The sequence below is a fragment of the Lissotriton vulgaris genome, chromosome 1_1 (assembly GCF_964263255.1).
Source record: "Lissotriton vulgaris chromosome 1_1, aLisVul1.2, whole genome shotgun sequence".
Taxonomy (NCBI): Eukaryota; Metazoa; Chordata; class Amphibia; order Caudata; family Salamandridae; genus Lissotriton; species Lissotriton vulgaris.
Window position 1 is genome coordinate 767,952,912 of NC_141685.1, and position 12,058 is coordinate 767,964,969.

The following is a 12,058-nucleotide window of genomic DNA, read 5'->3' on the forward strand; positions in this document are numbered from 1 at the left end:
CCCCCGCCGTTTCACTACCATAACCCGGGGAGAGAGCGCTGGCACAGGGAACTGGGCAGGACCCTGAGCCACAAGGAATGGGACAAGATTGCGTATCGGGCGAGGCACTCTGCGTACCACACTGGGCTGACGGAAACCTTCACTAAAGTGTCCACCTATTGGTACTACACCCCGGAGCGGCTCTACGAGATGCGCAAACTAGGTGATAAGGGTTGTTGGCGCGGCTGCGGACAGGAGGGCACCCTCACGCACATTCTCTGGGAGTGCCCGGTGCTGTCGGCCTACTGGAAGGAAGTCTTAGATGAGGTGGATAGGCATTTTGAGATTGAGCTCCCGCGCTTCCCCGCGTATGTCTTGCTTGGCCTCCCCAATGACTTGATGTATCCGCTGAAATCCCGCAGGGGCAGGCAGATTGCGATTGCGCTAGGCTCAGCCGTTCAGAACATACTTGTCCTTTGGCGCACCCCCACTGCCCCCTCTATCACTGGTTGGTTGCATAGGCTCTGGCAGGTACTGGGTATGGAGAAGATATCGCTAACGGTGGCTGGGAATGTTGACCAGTTTGAGGAGCTCTGGCATCCCTTTTTGGCACTGCTGTCCACGGAATTTCGCGAGCTAACGTGCCCACGGTACTTGCGCCTCCTTAGGCTGACACCGCCGGCGCCAGCGGCGGAGTGATTGAGCGGATTGGGGACCGGGGGCTGGGGGCGGGAAGTGGGGTTATATGCTTCTAATGCTGCTTTTTGGACGGGGATGTTGGGGTGTTGTTTTCTTTTCTTTTCTCCTTGCTTTTCTTTCTTCTCCTTTTCTGGGGTCGAGGGGCTGGTAGTATGGTATGCTTCTCCTTTGCTGTGTCGCAGAGCGCTATTCTGGCTTGGCCTTGCCTAGGGAGTGGGGGCCTACGGGGGGTTGTTTACAGTGACTTACTGCCTTATGTTGTTTGCCTTGTTACCCTCTGGGGCACCCTGCCTCCCTCTTCTTCTTCTGACTCGCTGCAACGTTTTGCCTCTTGTATTGTATGCTTGCCTGACCTCCTGCTCCCCTCCCCGTGTTTTTTTTATGCCTTAATAAAATACTTTAAACCTAAAATGTCAATGGGGTGATATTTTTGTACTTAATTAACATCCCATGCTGGCCGCCAAGCCCTGTCCCCGCTGTTGCAGAACATCTGCTGTGCTACTCCTTTGGCCATGCGCAGTGGGGTTTGAGACAAGGGCCAGGTCCTGCGCCCCACTCTATGTGGGTTCTTAACCCCAGTACAGGGACTCACAAACCCCAAAGCTTACACTGCGATTGCAACTCATATTTCTGACTCTTGAATTCTTGACATTTAAAATGGCAGCCAGGGACCCTGGTTTGAGATAGGAAATGTGGTCCCCGGCCACCATTTTAGGTTTAAGGGATTTGCAAGTCAGAAATCTGAATCATGGATCCAGAGACGTTTTTCATTTTGCTTTAAAAATCCAACCTAAAGGACTCCATTTAAGGTTCTCACCACTGTGGCCTGGGGGTCAGGATGTGCCTGCACTGTAACCTTATATTTCATTTTTCTCTAAACTTCAGGGCACAGGACCTTGCCCTAAATCCAGTTGAGGCTACCACATGATACATTTTTCTCTTGCGGATGTCAATCAGAAGCCTCGGATCCACAGTACGAACTGCAGAACTGCGGATCCATAATGGGCGATGGGAGGCAAGGCTCCCTCACCTAATTATTATTCATATTTTTTTAATCATGAAAATACCCTTCTATACCTCTCAGCATCTTTTTAAGCACTAGTATCTCACAAAGCAACTGAGCAGATTTACACCAAAACAACAAACGCATGCTTTCTGAGTAAAATTCTGCTTACATGCCAAGTTCATTGCAAATCCATTCTATAATATGAGCTGTAAATGAGAGGTAAAATGGGAAAACACTTCATTGTTCAACCCCCTTAACTGTTTGACCGATAACTGGATCTTCACAAACTCGACATGCTGAAGCTTAGCTGACTAAGCTAGTAAACTGCCAAATTTCATGCAAATCCATCCATGGCGTAAAAAGTCAAAGTCAATTCAAAAAATGCCTTTTCAATGTAAATTGCCTCTGATCCATAAGTTAACCGAAACCTCTCTCCCCACCCCCCAACCCTTCACTAAACCTGTTGTTACCTTAGTCAATGAGTAATAAACATTTAAAAAATGTTGTTGAGAAAAGTTATCCAGAAGCAATATTTGCTATGCAGGAATCCTCCTTTCAGCCTTTTTGCTTCCCCAGGAGTTTTACTATGCCCTTTGGCGAGGTTAGGCTTTGGTGGCCTGGGTGGGGGAGTGCCCTCCCTTAGCACTTTCCCTAGCCAGTACCACTTTCCACTGACATCATAATGGGGGGAAGGATCTGTGGTGATTTTGTGCAAGCTGCCTGGAGTTACCATTGCCTATTTAACACGACAGAGAAACGACTTAGCTGGAGAAAATAACAAATTCCATATTTTGTGGTAGGGATAAATGGGCAACCAGTTAGTCCACAAGAAGTATACTGACTCACAAAACAATGAGGTGGCTTCCATATAACTTATCACTGAAGTCTTCAAGTTTCCTTCAAAGCTAATTCTCTGGCTGAACCTCTCTTCTGTAGACCTATTGCACACTCTTGTTTATTTTTACATGAAAATTCAATTGCAAGGACTGTAATAGTATTCAGTACCGGCAGCAAATAGCAAATTAAAGATATGAGATTGTTACTCTGTAAAATATGAAAATGATAAAAAGCTGTCAGTCTTGGGACTAAGCATAGCACAGTTCTGCAACATGTCCAATAGTGTGATCTCTATACTAAGGGCCAGATGATTTAAAGGGGTTTTTCCAATTTAGTGTCTATGGGAAAATGTGCTCATGCATATGGCCCTAAGGTTTTTATTATAAGGCAAAAACACAACACAATGGAAGCCTCAGGTTTTTTCATGTCCTCACCTGCTCTGCAGTATTACTCAGCTCCGTTGCAATATCTGCACCAGTGTTCCCCAGTCCAACCACGAGCACCCTCTTGCCCTGGAATCCGTCTGGGCCCTTGTAGTTCCGGTTGTGGAAGTGCTTCCCTTTAAACTTTTCAATACCTTTGGAAAGAGAGAAACACATTGAATTCTGGGTTCATTGTGATTGGAATGACTCATTCATGGCCCCCCTGGTATTTTGAGGCTCAGTCCCTAGTGTCGTAGATATGGGCTCTGGAGTGAATTCAACTGTGTATGCTTCCAGAGTCTAATGCTCTGTTAGTCTCTAGTGGTTCTGGAGCATATTGAAGGTCAAGGTCTTCGGATCTCTTTCTAAGAGTGCTTACAAACATGGACTGTCTCGCAAACCACCCTTCAATGTCCTCATAGTGAAGATGCTGAACAAGTGCATGTCAGAAATTCATTGAGACGAGTCAGCTCTGCTCCTTCTTTGGCAGCAGCAAAAAGTGATGGGTGCATACTGTTAAAATAATCCCAATTACTGAGAATTTGAATGGATGATATTCGAATCCAATGGTTTTAGCTAGTCTGCACTATTACAGAAAGTGACCAACCATATGCAAATCAATCTTGGCCTTACCCCCTCAAGGCTATGGTCCCACTGTCAACGAATGACCTTGCCTCGGTACTTGAACTTTCGACCCCCCTCCTAAGAGTGATCCCCTGGAGGCCGATGCCAACTTCCATGATTTGCTATGCGGCGCGCTTGATGCCGTTCTCCCCATGAAAATGGTGAAGAAGAAAAACGGCGGCCGCAAGTCCTCATGGTATACTCCTGAATTAAGGACTTTGAGATAAAAATGCAAAAAGCTGGAGCGTGAATGTCGGAAGAACTGGGCGGTAAATTCCAAATCAGACTACCGGGAAGCCATGAGAGCCTATAAAGCGGCCCGCAATCTGACTAAAGCCACCTTCCTTGAGGAAAGAATCAAAACTTCCTCCAACTCCTCTAGAGAGACGTACAAGATCATCAAGGAGCTGCTTAAAGTCCCTACCCGATCGGCGCCACCAGGTGGGTGCAAAGATAAATGCAACCAACTAGCCCACTACTTTGACACCAAGATCAGTAACATCCTGGCTAGTCTGCCCCAGAGTACCCACAATTGGGACACAGCTGCACCTGACGCTACGCCTGATAGGACTGTGTTCAACAGCTTTACACCTATCTCGAGGGAAATTTTCTGTGCCTAATTAGCGGCCCTCAAGAGTTGCTCGCCTACCGCCCCCATGCCAATTCACGTTCTCAAGCGGTTCACCAACACCATCACCAGTCCCGCAACGGACCTGCTTAATTCATCTCTCAATCAGGGTATAATACCACCTAGTTGGAAGAAGGCAATGGTCAAGGCACTATTAAAGAAGCCGGGCCTTGACCCCGCAGATTTGTCAAACTATCGTCCAATCTCACTTCTGCCAGGTCTCAGTAAGATTGCTGAGAAACATGCTAACCAGCAACTATCAGTCTACCTGGAATCAAATGACCTTTTGCGTCGGACGCAAACGGGTTTCCGGGCGGGTCAGGGAACTGACTCAGCCCTGATTGCCATGGTGGAGGAAGCCAGATGCATCTTGGATTCAGGGGGATCCGCTGCTGTGGTCCTCCTGGATCTAAGCGCTGCATTTGACACGGTGGATCATGGGATCCTGATCCACCGTCTGGCCAAGATAGGAGTGAGGGACGTAGCACTCAAATGGTTTACATCCTTCTTGAGTGGGCGGGAATACCAGGTCTGTGAAGGCAATATTAGATCTTTGCCTATCCCCCTTCAGTGTGGAGTTCCGCAGGGCTCTTCACTGAGCCCTACGCTTTTTAATGTTTACATGGCCCCACTGGAGGAGGTGGTTTCACCCTTCGGGGTGAAAATAGTGACCTATGCAGACGACACCTAACTGATCGTCTCGCTGTCGCTCCTAGAAAGCCATGGGGAAAAGTTTGCCTCCTGTCTCTCTGGCATCATGTCTTGGATGTCAGACTCTCGTCTCAAACTTAATGGCACCAAGACGGAGCTGATGCTCCTTGGCAACATGTACACCTTGCTCCCAAAACCTATGTGGCCCCCCTGCCTGGGTGCCCCCCCTGACCCAAAGGATGTTATAAAAAGTTTGGGGGTCTGGCTGGAACCGGATTTGTCAATGGGAACACAGGCCAAGAGAGTTGCAGGGACTTGTTATGGCTTGCTCCGGTCAGTGCGGAAAATTCTTCCGCTTCTTCCACCCAATTCAAGGAAGCTCCTGGTGCAGGGCCTGATCCTTTCCAGACTCGATTATAGTAACGCCTTATTTCTTGCTGCACCAGAATCGACCCTCAACACGCTTCAGAATGCGGCCGCTAGGTTGCTCACTGGAACTCCAAAAAGAGCTTTGGCCAAACCCGCCCTTAAGGCCCTTCACTGTTTGCCGATTCGGGCAAGAGTGAAGTGAAGTTTAAATCCCTGTGCATAGTGTTCAGATCACTTCAGGGCTCGGGCCCTCCCATCTTGAAGGACCTGATCCGCCCTTACAAGCCGCCATGCTCCCTTCGCTCTAATCACGGTAATCTGGTGGCAATTCCCAGAGCGAAGAAAGCAAGGTCCGGCGGCCGGCGGTTCTCTATAAACGCTGGGCAGTTGTGGAATGCCCTTCCTGTCGAGCTCCGCAAGGAGCCCAGCCTTGGGAAATTCCGCAAGGCCTTGAAAACCCACCTCTTCCCTTTTGACACCTAATTTTCCCGGTGCACACGGCTGTGGTTTGTGTTTCATTTTAGCGCTGGGGCGCTCTAGGGCAGCCATGCGCTCTATAAATACATTTTCATTTCATTTCATTTCATTCATTTCATTTCATTTCACCCCACAAGGAGTAGTCTAGCCTGGGCTACTATGTCACATCACCTCTGATGAGGAACAAATGCGCCCTCAGGAAAGGTGAGGGTGCCCATCTGCAAGGTACGTGTAGGGGCCCCCTACGGACTCAATCGGGGGCTCTCCGGCCAGAGTACTGTGCCGAGGGGGCCCCCTGGAGCGTGGGGGCCCCATGTTCCGCAGGGGCTGTGGGGGACTGTGTTTTGCCACTTCTCATGACATGAATATAATGCACTTGTAATACAGTGGATGGGATCCCTGGCACGCTTGTGATGAATATTCCATCACAAATGTGACTAATATTCCGTCCACATCCTACAAGTGCATTAGAATATAAAGCACTTGTGATCAGATGGACAGGATATCTGTCGCGTTTGTGGTGGAGTACTCATCTGCCAATGAAATTCAGTTTCCCAATCTGATTTGCATTTGGCTGGGCTCCTCTAGAGTTGAATAGTGGACAAAAGCTTTTTGGACTGAAAACTGGCCTGTGCAAATACCAGTGGCTGAGATTAATTCAATCAGTTACCCATACCTTTTATGTTGTTCTTACTCAAAAAAAGCCACGCTTGGTATATAAGTAGGTAGGCATTTCAGCTATGCATTAGTGTTCAAAGGTTGCCAGTAATTTCACCTGTGTTTGCTCCCACTTGGCAAGTTAAAAAATAATTCTCTCTTATGGTCCGAGCCTCGAGGGCGTTCACCTTCATTGCGTAAAAGCCATATTTGTGGATAAAAGTTGAGCTCAGATTTCACAAAGCCCACAAGATGATCCTGGAATGATGAAATTCGGTTACCTTTACCGCTAGGATGTGCACGTACATTAGGAGTGTGTATAGATTGTAAGCAACTGGACATTGTACCTTTAAGCTGGGGAACAAATAAAGTGGAGTTAGGAAAAGGGACACTGAAGGTCGAAGCAAGAGGGTAATGCAGAGAGATGGAGAAGAGAGGGGTCGTGGGAGGCACACTATGTCGTAATTTGTCGATGGCCGAGTTAGCGCTTAGCTGTGCTACACGTTTTCCCGCTTAACTTGACTATACTCGGAAACGCCATTTTGTGTGTTACGGCGGCCATCTTAGATCATAAGCGGCCTCGTGGCCAGAATGGCCTTTAGTCCGTTGTCCGTGCCATTGACCACTCGAGTTTGCCCAGCAACAGGCTATTTTTAGTACTGGTCAAGCCCGTACATGCGCAGTCCCCACTGACCAGTCACCCTCAGGAATGTGCCGCCAAACTGACCAGCGGGGTTGTAACCCCTCCAATGAGCTGGCTGTGTTCCAAAAGATGACCATATATGGACATAACGCTTTGTAACTTTGTACCACCTATTGTTTTATTACCTGCAAATTGTATAAAAGAGCGAGTCACACCGATGTTCGGTGTGATACTTCTTGCATTACCGAAGGGTGCTGTAGGAATGTACCACCACCCCATGGGGTCTTAATACACTTGTTCTTTGAATTTTTCAGTTTCGGTGCCAACAGTTCTTTCGATGTAAGTGGGTTATCTTCGGAGCATGTAGGCCTTGGGAACCCGATACTACAAATTGGCGACCACGAAGGGACTCATCGGCGACTCGGATGCCCGAAGGAGAGGTCGTGACGAAGGTTTGGACACTCGCTATGGACGCGCACTGCCACTGAGTGACCCGAGTCTTGGCACCCACGGTGTTTCTTCCTTTCCTTCCGATCTGACCTTCTCCGACTGAGTTTTCGATCGTCTGTGTTGCTGGATAAAGTGCCGTTTGGCTGATTCGATTAAAAGACCTTGGCAGTTGGAATCTGGACCTTTGATACTTTGGGTAAGATTTGTGATCGGTAAGGTAGTCTGCGGACGCTTACTGAAGTTCTATGATTTGTGATCGGTAAGGTAGTCCTCGGACGCTTACCGAAGTTCTATGACCTATGACTTTGATTTGAGTTAGCTAACATTTGTGAATTTGTGAACTTTGAATATATATATGTGTAGTGCACTTCACATAGGCAGGCATGTAGAGATGTTTCTCTAATTTTGTTTTTTCCTTTGAGCGGCACGTTTGTGTGAAGTACTGTAAGTGCCATTTTATACGGTGTCGCGCTTTCGTGATACTTTTTGAACATGCCTGTTTTAAGCACACTCCGAGGGATGTGCTGTCTTGGAAATGGTACCACAATTAGGTTAGCGGAAGCACAGCCGGCTCCCCCAGAAGGAACACCAAATAGGGACATGTATATCAAATTTGGCCTTCCACCTATAATGTACAGTAAATTATGGAATAAGTACACTAAATCGGATCCTGAATTGCAATGGCCTCTACATGGGTCGTTCGATTTGCGTAAAGTACAGTTTGTGGAGCAATGTTTGTTTCAACGAAGGTCTAGACAAAACATGTTTGATTGTGTACGAATGTGGGAGAAAGCGGTGCGTGAGCGAATGAAACGTGAAGTTGCCTTGGCGGACAAAGAGCAGCGTAAGGCTGCTTGAGATAAGGCTTTACAGCTTGAGGAAAAGGAGGCTCAGGAACAGAAAGAGAGGGAGGAACGGGAGCGCAAATTGCAGACGACTGGTCAATTCCCTATTCGTCGACCGCTTTATCCTGTCCTTAATAATGAAATTGATGATTTTTCATTGCTAGATCGATCACCGCCTCCGTACGTTTCGCCCACGGCTCCAACTGCAGACTCAGACGAGGACGGACAGGATAAGCCGGGAAAGAAGGGTGTATCTGGTGTCAGGTTTTCTGCGGAGAGATCCGCACATTTACGTAGTTGGGCTCGTAGAGTGAATACGAATTTTGTTTCTCAGTCTGAACTTGTTATTGAAAGGGGTAATTGGACAGAACAAGAATTACTGTATTTTTTGGCTACTTTGGCTAATGAAGCTGTTACCGCATATCGTCAATTTTCAGATACGCTAGAACCTAAGGCTGTGTCAGTTCATCGTGAGAATCTGGATAAAGGTTTATTTGATTTTGCAGATGTCGATGCCTTTTACAAGCAACTGATCCAGCTGCGAGATGAGACTGCCAGATTGCGGGAGGAGCGGAAAAAGAATAAGGAGTCCGGGCCGGAGTCTAATGGGCAATCTAAGGAGTGTTCTCTCCGGGGTTCAGCTAAGAGTTCTGCGATGCATGTTATGCCTATGCGTGAAGCCGCACCTTTGTATGTTCCACCAAAAGGGGAAGGTACAGATGATGATAAAATGTCAAAGGATGTGAAGGGGTATTTTATATATAACTGGGTGTATACGCCTTGGAATAGAGCGGATGTTATGGCGTTGAAAAATTCTTTACCTGACCTTCGTAAAAATCCGGCAGCGTTCTATGAAGGGGTGGAAGGTGCTATTTCGTCTTGTGTGATGACTCTTGTTGACATAGACCTGTTTTTTGGGTTAATACTTCCGCCTGATATGTGGAGACAAATTCGTAAAAATAATGATGAAACAATACTTGGGGGAACATGGAAAGAAATAAATGCAGCTGATTTAGATAGGGAACCGGCATGTAAGCCTTGCCAGTTGATTTTAGACCTCCCGGCGGCTATTTTAATTAAATTAAAAACGCTTGTACCTTCTAAAAAGATCGATTGGACTATGTTAGCCTCGTGCAAACAAAAGCCAGATGAAACGGTTTCAGATTTCTTTACACGCTTCGAAGAGGCGTTTCATGATTACAGTGGTCAATCTTTAACTGACGATACAGGTCGGCATTTGTTTGTAGATAAGTATGTGGCCAATCTCCTGCCGGAGATTGCAAAGCGATTGAAATCGAGTGAAAGTTCCTGGGCCACGGCGACCCCTGCGTCTTTGTTGACTATGGCTCAGTATTATGAGCGGCAGGAGTTGGAGGCTAAAGAAAGTGTTGATAAAAAAAGCGAAAGAATTGAAAACGAAGGTGATGTTGGCACAGGTTCGTGGAACACAGGGTAGAGGGAATGAAAGAGGTAGACGAGGTGGAGGAAATACGTCATATGGTCTTACGGATATAGCGGAGGATCAATGCGCTTATTGTAAAGAGTTTGGGTATTGGGCTGAGGATTGTCCGGTACTTCGTGAACAACGTAGCCAGCGTGGGCGAGGAGGCGGTAGGTCGCGGGGCGGTTATACGGGGGCGAGAGGTGGTGGAGGTGATCGTGGAAGGGCTGAGGAGAGGGGCCGTGGCCAGGACGAACGAAATACTTTTGATAGACGAAACCAATATCAGATATTGGGGGGTGAGAATGTGGAGCACCAGGATTATGTGCATGCATAGGACTGCGTAGGATGGGGTGCGGAACCAATTGAAGTGCCGGTAGATCAGGAGGGTCCATATGTAACAGCGGGCATTTTGGGTTCTACTGATCAATTCCTAGTCGACACCGGAGCTACTCGTAGCGCTTTGTCAAAGAAATTGGTTCCGAGGGCTCCCCTGTCTGGCGAAATGATAACATGTGTAGGGTTCGATGGCACACCCTCCCCTAGCCCATTGTCAAAACCCCTTGCACTCTGTCTTGACAAATTTTTTAGTTTTGGTAAATTTTTGCTATTGCCCTATACACCAGATAATATCCTGGGCATTGATTTGCTTAAATATTTTCGAGCAACGATACGGTGCGCTCCTGAGGGAGTGCGGGTCATCCTGAATGACAATTACCCTGACCCAAATAGGCTTTATACTATACTAGACGTTCCAGCTTTGGCCTCTCTCCCGCACACGTTATGGGCGACCTCAGACACGGATGTGGGGGAGATGCGTATTCCACCTATTCATATTACTGTTAAGGAGGGGGCCTCTCTGCCACGGGTGCCACAGTATAAGATTTCGAGGGAAGGTGAAATTGCCCTGACTCATATTGTTCAGGATTTGATAACTGCAGGAGTGGTGGAAGAAGTTCCTTATAATGTCTGTAACAGCCCCATTCTTCCGATCCTTAAGAGAGATACTGATGACAAAGTCTATCGGTTTATTATTGACTTGAGGGAAATTAACAAAATTGTCATTCCCCAATACCCGGTGGTGTCCGATATTACGACCTTGCTCACGTTGGTACCACCAACGGCAACGACCTTTAGTGTAATTGACTTGAAAAATGCTTTCTTTTCCATCCCTGTCCATCCCGATAGCAGATATCTGTTTGGCTTCACGTTAAATAATAAATCTTATAGATTTTGTCGTGTTCCTCAAGGTTACACTGAGAGCCCGAGTATCTACAGCCAGGCTTTGAAAAGACAACTTGATTCCTTTGAGTTACAATCGGGGGTTGTCCTTATCCAATATGTGGATGACCTTCTGCTTGCTGCAGATTCTTATGCACAATGTGAGGAGAGTACGATTGTGCTGCTTTCTTTTCTGGCACAGAATAATCACAAGGTTTCTAAGAAAAAGCTACAATACAGTAGACCCAAGGTGACCTACCTCGGTCATCTTTTGTCTAAGGAGGGGCGTGCATTAACATCAGATCGAATTCAGGCGATTTTAGATACACCAGTCCCCCGCACACAGAGAGATGTACGCGCCTTCATAGGGTTAACGTCCTTTTGTAGGCAGTGGATCATGGGGTTTTCGCACATTATAAAACCCTTGCTAGCGTTACTGTCCAAAGCTACGCCAATGCCTCTTGAATGGACAGATGAATGTCAAAATGCTTTTGAACAATTGAGACAGGCCCTTTGCTCTGCCCCGTACTAGGTACACCAGATTACACGAAGATTTTCACATTGTACGTACACGAGAAAGATGGGTGCGCGTTATCAGTGTTAGTGCAGACACACGGGGACAAGCAGAGGCCATGTGCGTATTTTTCTGCCATCCTTGATCCTGTAGCACGAGGGTTACCTGGGTGTTTTCGAGCAGTTGCAGCAACAGCAGTAGCGATACGGCAGAGTGAGGGAATAGTGTTATCGCACAAATTGTTGGTGTTAGTTCCCCACGCAGTAGATGCCCTGTTGAATCAAACAAAGACCCAATATCTCACGAGTGCACGGTTAGCAGGATATGAGCTTACACTGTTGGCGCCACATATCACACTGAAAAGATGTGCTACCCTGAACCCTGCCACTTTATTGCCCTATCCGGTCGAGGAGGGTCAGGAAGAAAAATATAATGACTGTGTTTTCCTGACCGAGGAACAGACAAAGGGTCGTGTTCACTTACAGGATATGCCACTTCCAGATGTGGATGGGGAACTGTGGGTTGATGGGTCGTGTTTAAGGCTGCCAGATGGCACGACTTCCGCAGCCTATGCGATCACGACACTTAAGACAGT

General features: G+C 47.3%; 1 protein-coding gene across 3 annotated transcripts in view; it reads right to left on the reverse strand.

Moving 5' to 3' along the window:
• Positions 1-12,058, reverse strand: part of LOC147747798 (flavin-containing monooxygenase 3-like) — a 312,200-nt gene that overhangs the window by 148,835 nt on the left and 151,307 nt on the right. For all 3 annotated transcript variants that reach the window (XM_086955953.1, XM_086955970.1, XM_086955961.1), the window contains exon 5: positions 2,956-3,098. In XM_086955953.1, the coding sequence (XP_086812079.1) occupies positions 2,956-3,098 (143 nt within the window). The remainder of the gene's footprint in view (positions 1-2,955; positions 3,099-12,058) is intronic.